A 16364-nucleotide genomic window follows, 5' to 3' on the forward strand; every position below is an offset into this window, starting at 1 on the left:
GCACAAGCGACAAGTCAAAACTCGCACCAGCGCCAGACTAAGTAAGATGGCTCAGTCAAACCCGAGTCTCGGACGCTACATCGATGGCCGCCATGACATATCAATCTTGTAGCTACGGCAGCTAGGAGGGAATCTCGCCGCCACAATAGACGCCCTCGCCTCTGACACTGATCAGATCCAAAAGGCACCGTTATCGGGCTTGGTAGAAGCCATGAAGTACCGCCCAGTAGACACGTGGAATCTGGAACCGAGAAATGGCAGAGACGTCAACAGAAACATCATCACAGTTAACTCCAGAGATCATATCTGGATGAGAACAACCAACGAGGAGCAATTTTTCTATCAGTCTGGTTTCCAGGGCGTGAACCACCGCAGAACTGAAGGAGAAGTAGCTCTTATATTATGATGCTTCATCAAAGCCCGAACGTTCTACCCCCTACCACGCGGGAGTCATAAACTCCCCTGTGGGATCTCTGCCCTCTTTATACTGGAAGACTCGCTGAGGCTCAGGAGCTCACAAGGGCTTAAGCCTTACGCGCACTGCAGGTGGCCGAGGTTGGGGACTGCAATGCATCAAGAGGATGCCAATTTCGGATCAGTGAATGTGGGATTTGCTGGGATGAAGGCGTTTCTGCTTGTTGATACGAGATACACAGAGATGTGTGTCCGCGATACGATTCCCGACGTTCCTCCGAAGGGCAAGTGCTGCGATCAGTGGGTGCGCCATCTGAGTATCTTCAGACCTAGGCAACTCGACGGAGCAGGCGAGCGGTTCACAATACTTGTTCAACGAGTAGGAGATCTCATCTTCAAGAAGCGCAAACAGCATTACCAAGTCATCACTATCCAAGATTCGCGCTCTCTCTCTATCAACTACACCAGCAAATTAGATACACCGAGCTTCTTTGACGCGCAGAATCCCCTCTGCTGGTGTCAGACCTAATGCAGCCTTGCTTCTCTCTACTTGAGCGCAGATTTCCATATTGAGATTGTGAACAATAAATCCCAGAAGGCTACGAAACGAAAAACACTTCATGACGAAGATAACTCAAGTGCAAAGGCGATGCGACACAAGGAACCTAAGAATGAGCCCTTGAGTGCAGAGTTGTCAGAGATTTCTTAATGGATAGAAGTTGGTCCCAAAGAATAAGTAGTTTCTACTTTATCTCTACACAAGAAGAAACAGCGCACAGTGTCGCTGAGACCTGATGTTTGCTAAAAGAATATATGCGTGATTGTTAGCTTGCAGGTAAGAGACATAAATTGAGGGACAGAGAAGGGGTAATGGCGTACAGTTGCTCTGCCGTCACAGACCAAAACTGGAGAAACAAAAGCAACGCTTGGCTGTCAGTATTAGTTCCAAAGAATACTTCTTCTGGTCAGTTGTCTGCTGAAGCGAAGTCCACTTCATAGCATTGACATGATCTCAAGCTTCATGATTAAGCAGGGTTTCTTGGTGTAGATGGTGACAAGTATGGCGAATTTCACATGACTCTGACGAGGCAAGGCGAGTCTCGCTTGATGCCCTTACTGTGATGGCCCCCCTGTGGCAGCAAGTTTATGACTTTCAAATAGTACTCGAGTGTTTCCATCAGATTACCAATGTCCCCAGGACCGAATGCTGTCAAGACTGTTGTGCGGGGGATTCTAAAAGCTGTTGCCAAAATGCACACGATTCCCTGCGCAGCTGATGTAGTGGTCAATCTCAGGGTCAATGTCCTGAAGGCCCAAATGGAAGCTTTCTCTCATTAGCTCGCTTGCGACCACAATATGCTTGAGGCCAAGCTCTGGTTGGTGTTGGGAGTGTGTAGATAAGTCGAGGCAGCCTAGGCTCAGGCCTTTAGTAAAGTCCAAGTACTGAGATCGAGGAGCTAGCTTTCTGTTACTTGAGGTCTTCTTTGAGGAAAGAGACGAGTTACCAATCTGGGCAAAGCTGGGATTAAAGGGGGCTGAGTGAATGGGATTTTGTCCTGTCTTTAAACAATAGAGCTCTATGATTGCCTGATCAAGGATATGGCTCTTTAAAAAGACCCAGAAGCCTTTGTATAGTGGTATTCGGACTGAAGCGGACTCTAAGATCATGAGAACCCTGAACTAATTGACCCTGTATGCACCGCGTAGTCTGCATCAGATCCATGGAGTCGTCGAAGACAAAACCCAGGGGCATACATGAGGGTTAATTGAGACGGCAAGAGTATTGAACCTCCCGGTCGCTGAATAGTGGCCGTCTCGTAGTTCAGAATCTGCCCGCGGAAAATGTCGACTCGTTGATGCACCTCTCCTCCTCGGCTAGCACCACCACTCTCCTCACGGTATGTCCTTCACGAGTCTTTCAATAGCCGCATCATCAACATTAGACTCATGGGAGTTTGGCGAGCGAGGAGTCTGAGGAGTTTCAGTGGCCTGGGAAATCTGGCAATACTACACCGTTGGCATTTGCGGTTCATCTGCGTAAGATGGATTGGGATGCTAATGTCAGACATTTCAAAGCGGCGGCAGTGCGACTCAATTGGAGAAGTCAATCTGACATGCTGCTAAGGGGTACACAACGGCTGAAGCCAGTAACGATATTACAACACCCGCAGGTTGTTCCTGCTGAAGCTTATGGTGACTTGGCCGAGAAACCACCGTAAGAGCATCAGTTAAGGAATTCTACGCGTTTCTACCCTCCAAACCAACGAAGGCCCGGCCAATATGCGTAGAGGGCCTCGTCAAATCTCCAAGGTTCAGCGCAGAATATAGGTAGTTAACTTGGTTGGCATGGGTGTTTTGAACTTGCGAGAAGAGCCGGGCAGGCATGACGATCGGGCGACCCTGGCTTGGTTGTTGGTATACGAGGGACTGATCAAGAATATCTGCTGCTGCTGACCCAGTTTAGCGAGGACTTGAGCTTCATAACTATAGGTGAACTGACGTCCCGCGACGTTTATAACCCAGACAAGCTCTTCTACTGCGTTCCAAGGGATGGTGATTCCAGTGCTGTTGTTGGAATTGCTCAAATGAGGACGGTTGCCATAAGAACTCTGCTCATGACCCAGGCAGCTTCGGCCAGCGAGCCTTGTTGTGATCCAAAAGCCAGGCCAGAAAGTATCTCATGCGTTTATACCATTCCAGCAAAGATGTTAACTGGGCGGGCAAGGATGGAGGAAGCGAAGGACAAGCAGGCCGTGTTGCACGACGCAGATGGCGGAGACAGAGGAGACAGGAGGGATGCAATCATGAGGTTTTCTTGAAGACAAATTATGTATAAACGCTCGTCCTCAGCAACGCGTTTGCGCTGATCGAAGACGCGACGGTCGTTGAAGTGTAGTTGCGTGCGAGAGGATAGCGTAATGTTTCGCCGGCTGTGTAAACACCTCAAGCTTCAAGCTTGGTGACGTGACAGGCTAACACAAATTCAGCGAGGCGTTCTGAGAGTTCATGACGAAGATGATAGGCTTGAGTCGCGGAGACGATGCGCTCGGCGATGAGAGATCAAACATGCAGAGTGTGAAATATCGCTGAGCGTCGGGGTAAAGGTTGCTGGATCGGATCGACGGCGTCAACAAACCTGTGAGAGCTCAACCTTACAGAGACAGGCCACCAACTGTCAGCGTAGGCAAATCAACCCCTCGCAAATGGTTCCAGACCTTATGTTTGCAGGTTGGTAATCAATTTCTCAAGGTTGGATCCGATTTCTCGAGGTGCAGTCGTTTGGCTTCAGTGGGCTACAGGGCATATCCACTGGAGCTTAGCACATTCAATTAAACCAACAGCCCGCCACCGCCTCAACCAAACCAATAGAGCTGTACACCGAAGAGCCCTCTCTACGTTCAAGACTGTAGCAAAAGCTATCAAATGCAATAAGTTTAAGTTGGATATATTGACGCCAATTTTAAGTGAAAGCTCATGAAGAACAGAAGTCATCTCCCCAGGAGGATAAGCGATGACCGAGACCAGACTCGGTGATGCAGACTTCAATACGACCGAGAAGACGGGACCATCTTCTCAAATAAACATCTATCTACAAACCAAGCACCACAAAATACCAAGGCTAAGAATGCGTTGCTAAACGCACACGAACGAAGCGTAATGCATCAACAACTTGTAGACCTGGAGATGAGTTCGAGCAATGCTAGTAGCAAATGGAAGGCTGCGAAAGGGAATAGCCGGCCTGTTGCGATGAAGCTCTCGACTATGCCACTTGATGATTCTAGAGGGGAGGGATTCAACGTGAAAGAGAGAGTGACAGTCTTTGACCTACTATAAGCTCCGCCATTGTGTAGTATTATTGTGTAGAGTGCCAGTAACCCTGGCTGTTCGATGGCTGTGGTTCCTCGGCCATCGCCTTGGTCTCGATGGATATGGCGATGGCGTATATGCTTCAAGTTATGAGATCCAACACAATTCGTGTTCTTGGACGCCTGTGTCTTATTCCTTGCTTCGATTATCTCTAGGCCTTTATTCTCAGCTCGAGTGATGACCATCTGGGATCGGGATATAAGTAATAAGATACAGATTATTATCCTACCCACGATTCAGGCATAGCCTTATTCAGATCACCAGATTCCCACTATAATTGTTTATCAAATCAACCCTCCAAAATTTTGTCGTGCATTTGACCCAAGAACTAATAGGACTGGACAGCGACCGTCATCCACAGAGCCCATCTTGCAAGCCTGGACTGCACAATGACGGATATCCTACTGCTTCTTGATTATGTCTGATTGTGGAGAGCTAGGGAGGGAGGGACCATACCAGGGTCAGGAATATCGTAAGCTAGACCTGGGTTTTTTCGGACAGACGAGTTCGAGATGGACGTCACAGTTCCAAGAACACTCCTCTCTACGTAACTCCTCGCACTTCTTCGTTCGGATACAGATGTCGTCGATGAGATTGAATGCCAGGTATTTGTCTCGCCTTGGGGCCGCAGAAGCAAGGTTGACTTTGTTGCTATCAGGGAACTGGACCTATTTTAGCAAGAAACCATCAAACTTGAGGTAGTGAGATACTGACGTGCTACTACAAGCAGTTGAGAAGCGGAACTGTCTTCTGGCAAATCTCTTGGAGACCCTTCTTCAACCTCTCAAGGCTTTCAAGGAGAAACGGCTTGCAGTATGTTCTCGCAGTCTGCACCTTGTGCTTCAATTGCATGGCGGTGACTCGCCCCTTGTGGGACTTGTTGGTGGTGGAGGGAGGTGTTTGTCTTGTGATGGGTGTGCCGATCGATGTTGGCCCTGGCAGCAATATCGTTATCGTCACGCTCGATTGGGGACGCTTCTTGCTTCACAGGGCACGATGCTTTCCAGGGTTGTGCCAAGTCCTTGGCTGCATATTCGTTTTCGTCAGAGGACGTTATGTATCTTGGTCTGGTGGTGTTCGTCTTTGGGTGAGGTTTTGTGGAGGTGAGGTCGGAGCTAGTCCAGTGGTCAGTCAGGCGACAGTCCTGTATGAAGGCAGACGAGTTTGTGGTTGGCAGGGCATTCCGAGCGAAGTAGTTGCTGAATAACGTTAAGGGGAAGAGGAGGAAGTAGTCTGACAATGGTGCGGGTAAGGTGAAAGCGAGGGCGAGGACGAAGATGGTTGATGGTGGGAGGCTGTGATGAATGCACTCGGGTACCGCCATTTTGATCGCTTGTCGATGCCGTCAAATATGAGGACTCTCGAGGCAAGATGATGAAATGGCGTCTTATTGGATACGTGAACTAATCTAGGTATCTGCCCCGCACAGTTTGATCTGATCCAATTCCTTGTCAAGATGATGACGTGATGCTCGCCGTCGAATTCTTCTGCTGAGAAAGATGTGATGAGTTGGAAATGAGAAGCTGGGCGGGGGGCGGCCAGCTATCCAGAGTGTGATGGTGACTGTGACTGTCAGTGATCATCAAGGTTCAGGGAGTATGATCGCTCTGTTGGCTTACCTTCATTGCGATACTGAGGAACTGTGCTGGCCCCGACGAGAATATGCAGACTCTCGGGTGAACATGATATTGTGTGGTGGTGCTTCTGGTCGGGTTCTTGCTGAGAAAGCTGCGACGAGTTGGGAATGAGAAGCTGGGCGAGGGGCGGCGATTGTGAGTGTGATAGCGACTGTGACTGTCAGTCATCTTCAAGTTCCAGGGAGTATGGCCATTCTGTAGGCTTACCTTGGTCGCGCTACTCGGGTACCGCCATTGACTTGCCAACTTTTAGTGTTTGGGTATTGGCCAAGCATGATTGCAATGGATAACAGTGATCCTGGCGAGAACATGCGGATTCTCAGTAGTTGATATCCCGTGTCGCTGCTCTTGGTCGGATTCTTCTTGCTGAGAATGATGCGACGAGTTGGAAATGGAAGCAAGATGGGGGTTCGCTATCGAGAGGTGATGGAAACTACAAATGTTAGTGGTCAAGTACAATCCTTTCATCGTTCTGGGGTTGACTCACCTTCGTCGCGGTACTCGGGTACCGCCATTGTCCCGCTTGTTGATAAGGACAAATGACGAGCTCTCGAGTGAAGAGTGTGCGGTGCACTCGAGAGCCCGCCGCACACTGTCTCCCACCCGCGTGGGGTTGCAAATTCGAAATTCTTGTGCGAGTTGATAAAGGAAGAAAGGGCAGGCTTGTTGAAGGGGAGATGCCGCGATGGTTTGTTGCGATGTGCGTGTGAAGAGGTTGTGAGGCAGAGTGGGATGAGTGTTGTGAAGAAGTTGGACGAGAAGTCTAGGGTCGCTTCGATCTGATGACGTACGCACGACTTCCCAGAACAACATTGCTTGCTCCGTAAAGGAATGGAAAGCATGATGCCCAAGAGAACAAGCACAATTCTTGGTAAGGTGCCACCGAGTTTTGGTACCTGCGCCAGTGCTACAGGGCCTGAGTGAACCACCAACAGCAGGCGGGATGCGCCAAAGCAACGGGCCTCCACTGTTTCACAGCGCTTCTCTGCTATGGTCATCGGTCACCAAATACTTATCGGGGAGCAAGAGAACATCAGACCTTAATACAGGAGTTGAAATGAATTTAGTAAAGTATATCCCAATTTATGCCAAATTATACAATTCTCTTTTCAGTTTAGGATCAAGATCCTGCGTTTTCTTTCATCCACTAGATACTGCCGCTTAAATAACTCATCAGTCAATTACAAGCAAAAGAACTGTTCAAGGACTAACGACGCCATTCATTCCCCTGCCTTCATATCCCCAACTGTTTCAATACAAGCTGTCTCTGGTGCAGCCAAAATGCCATCTCTCCCCCTCAGCACCTCAAGCAAGACCAGGCTTGCGTTGACGAGTCTTCAAAGTTCCCAAAGGACATGAACAGTACACCTGAAGTCTAACCAAGCACCCAACTCTCAGCTATGGCCGAACAAGTCCTCAGGCCATGTCAGGCTGACGACTGTTGAATAGACATTGTATCTTGTCGGCCCCGCATTTGCACCGTGACCGAACTCCTGGGGTTAATGACATCGAATTCGATGGCCTTAAGGTGAAGCACCACTTGTCCAGGGCCCGGAAATAGGGTTAGATATACATCGTTCTCAAACTGTGATCAACCAAACTAGCTCCAATATCTTATGGTCAAGGGCAAGGAGCTTCATGGCTCGAGTATGTCTATCGCTGAGTTCACTTTTCAATTGGTCATGTCGGTTCGTGAAGCGGTCACAATCCTCTGTTGGTCTGATTGCAGCCGCTTGTTCCTGGGTCTGCTCCGCATCGAGGTGCGAGCAGATCTGTCCTGGAGTAGAGCTCGAACTCGCAAATTGTCAAGGTATTGTCTGGGTCATCAGCATCCCGTCCACAAACGCGATCATCGCCTAGCGGATGATGTGATGCGGGGAGACTGAACCTTAAGCGATGGATGTCTTGACCAGCTGCCAATCACAATGTCCAAGATGCCCAAAAGGGGCAGTATTTGTTCCAGGGAGGCTACACCAAGCTTGAATTGGGAAAGGGTGTTCTGTGGAGACTCGGCTCACTTCTAGATATCGCCGTTGAGGACAGAAGTAATGTCGCGGCTGTTCTCGTATCAACACTCAATTTTAGTTTCTGTAAGTAAAGAAATCTCCGGTAGAAGCTACGTGGAGGATGTAATATTGGATCGATTGCTACCCTTGTTCTTGTTGTAATGGAGTGGTATGATTGTGAGGTTCTACCTGTAGGTCCAGCCTGACGAAACTACCAGTGGATCTCGGTTGCTGTACCTATCTTCCAATTTGGCATTTCTATCAAGTAGGACTCATTTTTAAACAATAAAGATCATTCGGCTTTTCGAATTTGCAATGTGGAGGGTTTGTTTATACTGGAGGGCATGTCTGGCAGCCGCAGTAGCATTGCAGTTCCAGACATGTCACCGTCGAAAAGCATGCCATGCCTTATTACAAGACCTACATATTGTGACCACTAATCTTGCTGTTAAGATATTATATGAGCGTGAGCACAACACCAGAGACAACCACATGTATTATCCCTCCAGAGGCATCATGTACAGATAAGATGTCCGGACTCGTCACTGTTGATCAGTCTGCCCGACCGATAGAACGCTCTGTGACATATCCTTTTGACCTCTCAGAAATTTTTCTTCTTTTCGTCACCAAAGCTGTTTTCGGAGTCACTTCTAAATTACCTAGTGTACGATTATTACTACTGATACGATGAGCCAACGAGAAAGCTGCCAAACGCTGGACAACTTCTTAGATTGGAGCTGCTAGTCTTGGTAAGTTTCATACGCGATGCCTACAGCGGGGCCAGCTAGTAAATTTCGTAGAGGCCGAGAGGGGTTGAGGAACTGAGTCAACGGTGGCCTTGTTCGTCAGCCTTGTGGAGGCTGGAAAGGGAGAGACGTAAGGCCATGAAGCGCGAGCAGTTGCGGAGAGCAATTTATTTTGAGCACTTGAGTTGATGCAAAGCCGGTTGCAGATATGGACGGGTCGGGGGTCGCTTCTTTAGAAAGGAGCTTGGGTTCCTCCTGGGCGAAGCGGGTGAAACGACGTTGAAGTGCAGCGGGCACCGACTTGTATTAGGTGGTTCACAAGTGCGAGATTCCTCGGTCTTTCGCAGGCTCTCAACAAGCTTCTGTCGCTGTAAGTCTGGGCATGGCGAAGATGGCATATGCGTTGGTCCAAAAAGCATTATTGGGGTGTTAACTCTTCGATACTCGATGCGGTTGAGGTTCGCGTCGCTGGGACCTTGGGGGTACGAGACTCGGTTCTTGCAAGCAACTTTAGGGGCCCTCAATCTAACACTTGTCGCGGAAGTGAAGCGAAGATGCCGGCTGAGTACCGTAGGGCGTGTCGCGCTCGAGACTGTTCAGGATTTGTTGGTTTAACGCGTAGGATTCTCGGGTCCTTGGCAGGTTGGCAAGGAGCTTTTGGTGTATTGCTGTGGTTCTGGACTCGACGGAAGATGGCATATACTTTGGTCGGCCTAGTATTATCGGGGGGTCGGCTACTAAGGCAAGTAATTGCGCACGCGCGCGGGGCGGTGATTGTTGCGGCCAAGGCCCTCCTCGAATGAGCGGTGGTTCGGGTTCGGGCGCTTGGGGCGGCGGTCCTTGGTGTGTTTCTATGGTTCATCAACTGCTGTAAAGAGTCAGGAATGGTTAGCTACTGTGAAGCAACATGTGCCGCAGACTCTTACACGCGCTTCTCGGCGGGAGGATGTTAACGCGAGGAACTTACCAAGGTTCGGTCGGATGAGAGAGTCGCGCCAACAGCTCGACGGGACGCCGTCGTAGCGCGGGTATTATCCAACGTTTGGCCATGCTCACTCAAAATGTGCTTGCGCAGTCAAAGTGTAGGTGGTGATCCGAAAAATCTGGGCTGTTAAACGCGGAGGTCAAGTCCTAAAGATTGGCGTGAAGGATCAAGCGACGGTTGAGGAGAGAGGTGGAGGGGAGAAAAAACCTGCGCCTGACCTGGACATTTTTAGGTGCAGGGGCAGATCAATTGTGCCCCACGGGGGGTTACGGGGCATATTGATCCACTGTGTTACAGTACGAGGCCCTGTAAAGACCTTTCGCCTAGAATGGAAAATGGAAGCGATGCCAAAAAGCGAGAACGACAATTCAGCTCCTATTCTGCGAACTCATGGGAGAAGTTGCTTGAGTTAAGATGAAGACGCTTATGAAGCATTATATTATGTTATCGGGAAGTTTATAGATTTCTAAATATTCCCTCAGTACCTACGATGCTACGTTAGTAGCCTGTGTGTATCTTGACCATTATCCTCATCTCCTTTGTGTAGCTGACTGCACACCCACCTCAGAACGCCAGCCACGTCGACGGACCAAGAGAGTATCAGCGATAAAAAAGAAAACCCTCCCGTGATGAGATTGCTAGGCTGCTCATGAATCTCGTAGGTGACAATGTGAAAGGGAATTGGTCACAATCAGAGTCGATCTGGTGACTGAGTTCTCCATTCATCACTAAATCAGACCTTCCAGCGCGCAATGTAATAAGTAGGCTCTCTTCTATGCCGTTTCCAAGTAGGATAATCTCGCCAGCGCTGTTCGCATCGCGTAGTCCCTTCACTAAGACCATAAGATAGCTCAAAAGTGGCAACGTGGGTATAACCTGCTTCTCCGGAAGCATGGGAGGTCTCTCGCGTGAATTCATACACCAAATAGTCCTCGTTAGCGATCCTCTGAGGTAGGTGTCGGCTCCAGGGTGAGCATCTGTTTCGGAAGAGTCAATGTAGATATGGATCGCGAATCTTGAGAAACTGACCTGCATGTTAAAGTGCTCTGGATTCATGGCCCAGATCGATGGTGCCCGTTTCTTTCGTTGCCTTCTTCGTGATATCGTAACACGCTGTCCCAAGCGTTCTTGAGCCATTTCGTCGAAGATTTTACCCAGGTCCTCGATACTAGGCTGGTTTTTTTCGGTAGTTCCTTTCTTACCCTTCTCTGCCATTCTGTTCTGGGGGCGGTTCAGAGGATCACGACTAAATGCTTATAGAATGGCCGAGCCTGTGGGCTGGGTACGCTTGGCGGCGACTTTTATCAAGATGTTAGCATTTCGCTGATCATTGTTTGCTGCAAGGCGAAGAATAATGAACGGAGGCAAATGCAGCTGGGAAGCATGTCGTACTTTGAGATGCCGAGGGTTGTTCGTCTTCTGCTGCTGATCCTGTTGGCGTTGCGCCTAGGGCTTCAAAAATGAACACTTTTATCAAAATCGCAGGCGCGTGAGCGACAGTGATATTAGGCTTGCGCAAGCCCAAGCGACGAAGCTAAACTTGATCTTGGTCGTGGTGTAGAATCGGACTGGTTGGCATCCATGACATCATGTCATGGGGAATCGGCAAGCTGCATGGACGCTGCAACACTGCCTGTTGGAAAGACTGCCTTGCGTTTGAAGAATGTTGGCTTCTGAATCTCGACTCTACTGGCGGTTGAATTAGGTATCCTTCCTACGCTTATGGATATTAGTAAAGTCGATCGTCTTCCGCCTCACATGGGCGTTTTGCTCGCTGCTTTCTGGGGGTGTCAGCGACTGAACCAAGCCACTTCATACTGGACAAACCATTACAAGCGACCGGCCATAAATTTGGCTGAATATGACATGCAATAGTTCGATAAGCGTGGGCATTGTCTCAGGCGGATTGGTTGAGATGCATACTGTAGTTGATGGGCAAAATGGCTCCACATTGCCGTTTCGTTGTGAGCTGACTGAGACCATGCTGCGGAGGCGAATCAAGCTGGAGATACTTGGTAAAATTAGTTTAAACTAGCTCTGAATAGTGTAGACTACGAAACATTGGCGGACCGAGCCGATTGCAACGGCTGTGCTAAACTGACACCAAAATCCAGCCAGAAGCCTCTCAGTTGTTTACCTCGTCGGCATCGAACCTGACCCGTGGTCTTTAACTTTTTCCATGAGCCGAATCGCTCAACGAGAAGCCAATTTCTCATGTGAGGGTCTCTCTGTGCGGTTGCCTCATAAACATAGAATAACGGGTATAACTCGAATACCCGGACTGAGACATGAGGGGATCTGCTGGGCAAGATCTTCGAAGCCACGTTTCTCTAGCCCTAACACCGGAATTTATTTCCTCATGGCTGTTGCGCTAATGAAGTCCTTGTTTCAGACATAGAGTTTACGTTTGCTGAATCACATCGTGATCCTTTTTTCGTACTGCGCTGTTCATGCTACCATTGCATGTCGTATATCGTTCGAAACGCCAGAGACGTATGTTCTCAACCATGATTGCGAAACGTTCCTCTGGTGAGCATCCACAGCACAGAGCTTCGCTCCATTCTACAGCCTTATCTGTCTGTCCCCCCTGTTCGTGGCTGATCTCATCTCCACCCGCATCTTTCAGCCGCTTCGGAGATCTCAAGGCCCCGATCGTCAGATGCAAGGGCAAACGTGCTGGGAGGGCGCTGTGGATATGCTTCGCCCTCGCTGATTCGTCGGAGGCTGCGTTATCACAGCGCTTAGCAGGCCCAGATCTCGGGGTGTTTGCACAGTATGTAACCGGGTATGCGGTGCTGACGATCTCTGGAGAAAAACTCAGATCTGTTCCCGGCGATCTAGATACCTGCACTTGCTGTGAACTGCATCCCCTAAATGCAGTATCCTTAAGTTACTTACATATCTCCTCAAGCTGTAGGCACCGTATAGAACTAACATTACGTTTGCCTCGACTCGGAACATCATCTTTCCAGCGTTCATCCCATGGAGGAGGGCATACGGTATGGACAAGTGAGGGGAAATTGCATATGCAACTTGCCGGTCTTAGGTGAGAAAAGAAGCAATGTCGCGGGCCACTGCTGATGGGAAACACATGACTCCCTTTCGCGTTCAAGGCTCCAAGGTTGTAGATAAATCCCCTGATCATCTGCGATAACTTTGTGTTGTTCCCTCTCACAAAATCATCTGCATTTGGCTTTATCTTCTTTCTTTTTTCATTCATCTCTCTTTTAGTGGCTTCGCTTGGAAGCCTAATATTCTGCTGGCTCCTGGATTGTAGGCTCAGTCGCATTCTACAGCCACGGACCCCAGCTGGTTGTGCTAGAATCTCGCCATGGACCAGCCTCCGACACCATCTAGCGTGAGTAATCTAGTCGTTAAACCCAATATTTAACACTAACATCTCTTTATCAGGTCGAAACTGACGATCCATGGCCTGAGTTCTCCGACGCAGAATTGGAGTCATATCAGAAATCGATCGAGAATTCCATCATATCCCCCGGTGGGCAGATGACTGTTGAGAACCACAAACAAACTCTCACCGATCTTTCTGCTGAGTATTCTGAGACTGCTGTTGTAAGTGTACTTCTTCCAGTTCCTGAATCATCTGCATGGCAAGCTAATGCATCTTCGTGAGGCCGCACAGAAGTCTCTCAAGCCTGGTCCGTCATCCGAGCTAGAATTGCAATTCACCTGGGGCTTCCTCGAGCATTTCCCCAAGCCGCCAAAGCAGCCCAAGTCCCTCCCCGACCCGACCGAGTTCCCTAGCATGAAGGGGAGAAAACAGACTCACTCTGTTCGTTTTGCTGAGGACTCGGATATCGTCTCGGTAAGTCTTGTGGCTGTCGCTGGTTGCTTCCCGCGTAGATGCTAATCCATGCCCGATAGAACAAAACAAAAAGGCCGAAGCCACGCGACCCTTTCAATGTTGTGAGTCCCGCGTGTTTATGATGCAAACCCTCTGCAACCAAGTCACAAACCTTGATCAAGTTGTTCATCTATCGGAAAGACAAGCCTTTGGGTGTTGTGAAGCGTGTTCCAGGGATAGATGTCAAGGGAGATTCTATGCGCGACCTGCGATGGAGTCCACCCATCATCTCAGGCGTTCCAGTTTGGATGTTAAGATATTAGAACGCAGCCAGATCAACTTGCTTTATTGACACGAACTGAACCCGCTAACGCATATATACAGGATAGAGCTATGACTATTTTCCGGTCTATTGATGATTTGCAGGAGAAGTTTCAGAAAGAAACCCCATGCGATACCACTGTACGTTCCTCTCTACATTCTTGCAGTATCGACTAATGTATTATCTACAGGAAGCAATTTCACCTATCCTCCAGAACCTCAGACTCCTAAACCACGAGGTGATATGCGCAAAGGTTCTTCACGCGTCTCACAAGCTGGGTAATTGGTCTGTCGGTCTCGATATAAACATGCTCCAAGCCAGAGTCGGGATCCTAGAAACTGAGAAGAGGCGTCATCAACATCTTGTCTCGAGCCTTGAGTCACGCTTGTCTGCGTTGGAGATCAAGGTGATGCGACTAGAGTCAATGGCAGCTGAGAATTTGAAAGATGGGAATGAGCTTTTGCGCAAGGCTCGGTTTGGGAGTGGGAGTCGGATTAAAGCTGAGGTTGAGGATCAACTTGAGATTGAACCCGGGATGTCCATTGAGGCTTGGATTAGCGCGAATGATCGCTGCTATTTTGAGAAAGACAAGCTTGAGCGTCGCCTTGGTTGATGTCTGGATCGCCCTTGGGGCTTAGCTGGGCATACATAAGGGTTCGGGATTTGACATCTCGTTCCGGCCTACGATGAAGAGGAAGTCCCATATGCTTTGTAGCAATTGAATTGATGTATATTTGTATTCTGCGATGCACGTGGTTGTGTAAGAGACACCAGATAGCTATCTGAACTTTTACACCTAAGAGTATGCCCTTCTTCGTTCAAATGCACATCAGCTGGTGTTTGGAACCGATAATCAACACTCAAGTACAGCGTGAACATTCGTCGTCACCATCAATCATTGGGCCCTCCATGCAGGAAGGATCTTACCAATGTCGCATCTGCCATTATCACATAAAGGTGTTGCCGTCCCTTCAATTTGGGTGCCAAGATTCGTCTCTGCGCTGCTGTCTTTCTCACGATCAATGTGTCCACGTCAGACCTACGCTCCCTTGCCGGGGCGTCGGCCATCTTCCGGCTTTCGCGGAGCAGACCAAGACGGATGAGCGCGGCATAGGTTCCAAGACGGGCATTACAGATGGTGAGAATGAAGCCTCGTTGTTCCCAAGACGTCTGTAGATGAACCGTCCGTCTACAGGAGCTCAGAGGCACAAAGTAAGGATGGCCTTGTCAAGCTTGGGCTCCTTCTATCTCCCGAGGTGACAAATCCAAAGAACGGTCAATTAACTCAAATACGCCGCGATACCATTGTCACATATCGATTACAGTGTGCTCCATTTAAATGTATCCCTCAAGCTCATACCTATGCGTCGCGAATCTTCTTTACAAGAGAGCCAGGCACTACAGAAAGAAGTAGACCTGCTACAAACATCCAAGGGCTTTCTTCCTGGTCGGGAACCCTCGAGTTGATAGAGTGTTACTAAGCGCTTTTGCTCAGTTGCAAAGGGATCAATGGAAACCGTTACTATTGACGTGGTGTGTTGGGACTCGGAACTCCTGGTGAAATCAAATGAGGATAAAGGTGCTCAAGATACAAGGGGCGGATGAATACAATGTAACAGACGATCGAGTGCGAGGTGGCACGCTTTCAAAAGCCCGAGAGACTGTCGCCACGTCCTATTTCCTCGAGAAATCAGGCACGATCAATTTCCTTCCAAAAGATCTTTGTTCACTTCCGTGCCCTTGTCAAGAAGAAGACCCTTGAGAAAGGTACCAGCAAGAGGAAGGCGCAGCTCGTGGCCCTTGCCAGGTATAATATCAGGGGTAGTCGGGAGATCGTGATTGTGCGTCGATCTATGCATATAGTCATTTGCTATCTAGTGGAGAAATCCGACTTTCCGCTCGAGAAGCTTTGAGAGTCCGGCTGAACGCGAGATATCGTCTGTCTCATGCTTTTCTCCATATTCTGGTGATAATGCAGATCCCACACGGCTGGAAAAGTCCTCCTGACACGCTCTAGATCTCCTTTTGCACCCTTAGCTGGTTCTATATATCATACCATGCCTCCAGAGAGTATGCCGTCGTATTGGTCTTAGGTCTACGCCACTGCACTTTTATTTTATCCCGTACGAAGTATTGCAAGACCGAATGGTCGCTTGGTGTCAGACGCCTGTCAAGTGAAAGAGTATTCAGCTCACCTACGATGGGGTTTTTCATGTCGTTCTCGGTATAGCCTTGCACCTTGAATGAAGGACATCAACGTAAGCTTTGTGTAAATTCGCTCTCTCGTTGACATGAGGCGTAGATCTTGAGAGTATCTGCCTCTTAGCTATCAAGGTTGTTGAGCATCCAGATACCTAGAAGCAAAGGTTCGGACGAAACTACTGTCGACCGTCTCTAGTATCCTGGCCTTCAACTTAAGCTGGTCGAAGTTTCCCCTAGGCATTGGAATGCCAGCGCCAACTTATCTCCAAGTTCCGCCCTGCCATCCTAAATGGGGGGTTCCCAAAGAACAGCACGGCAGTTGTCAAAGTACAGGTAGCTCTTCAATCTACCTTTGCCCATAGCTCTTTATGGCCGAATCA

The 16364-nt window shown here is 49.0% G+C and overlaps 5 protein-coding genes across 5 annotated transcripts; 2 read left to right on the plus strand and 3 right to left on the minus strand.

Moving 5' to 3' along the window:
* Positions 1-568: 568 nt before the first annotated feature.
* FTJAE_5034 (histone demethylation 3d) lies at positions 569-943 on the plus strand (the record flags this gene model as incomplete). The annotated part of the gene is made up of 1 exon (XM_037351501.1): positions 569-943. The coding sequence occupies one exon, from the start codon at positions 569-571 to the stop codon at positions 941-943; it is 375 nt and encodes a 124-aa protein (XP_037207866.1).
* Positions 944-5074: 4131 nt separating this feature from the next.
* FTJAE_5035 (uncharacterized protein) lies at positions 5075-5605 on the minus strand (the record flags this gene model as incomplete). Its single annotated transcript, XM_037351502.1, has 1 exon — positions 5075-5605. The coding sequence occupies one exon, from the start codon at positions 5603-5605 to the stop codon at positions 5075-5077; it is 531 nt and encodes a 176-aa protein (XP_037207867.1).
* Positions 5606-5853: 248 nt separating this feature from the next.
* Positions 5854-6731, minus strand: FTJAE_5036 (uncharacterized protein; the record flags this gene model as incomplete). The annotated part of the gene is made up of 3 exons (XM_037351503.1): positions 5854-6069; positions 6228-6351; positions 6406-6731. 3 exons carry the CDS (start codon positions 6729-6731, stop codon positions 5854-5856), a joined length of 666 nt encoding a protein of 221 aa, XP_037207868.1.
* Positions 6732-10590: 3859 nt separating this feature from the next.
* FTJAE_5037 (uncharacterized protein) lies at positions 10591-10870 on the minus strand (the record flags this gene model as incomplete). The annotated part of the gene is made up of 2 exons (XM_037351504.1): positions 10591-10632; positions 10685-10870. 2 exons carry the CDS (start codon positions 10868-10870, stop codon positions 10591-10593), a joined length of 228 nt encoding a protein of 75 aa, XP_037207869.1.
* A 2116-nt stretch (positions 10871-12986) lies between these two features.
* FTJAE_5038 (uncharacterized protein) lies at positions 12987-14395 on the plus strand (the record flags this gene model as incomplete). The annotated part of the gene is made up of 5 exons (XM_037351505.1): positions 12987-13013; positions 13067-13228; positions 13272-13481; positions 13845-13922; positions 13973-14395. The coding sequence occupies 5 exons, from the start codon at positions 12987-12989 to the stop codon at positions 14393-14395; spliced, it is 900 nt and encodes a 299-aa protein (XP_037207870.1).
* Between the last annotated feature and the right edge of the window lie 1969 nt (positions 14396-16364).

The sequence above is a fragment of the Fusarium tjaetaba genome (genome assembly GCF_013396195.1).
Source record: "Fusarium tjaetaba strain NRRL 66243 chromosome Unknown NRRL66243_c0000094, whole genome shotgun sequence".
Lineage (NCBI taxonomy): Eukaryota > Fungi > Ascomycota > Sordariomycetes > Hypocreales > Nectriaceae > Fusarium > Fusarium tjaetaba.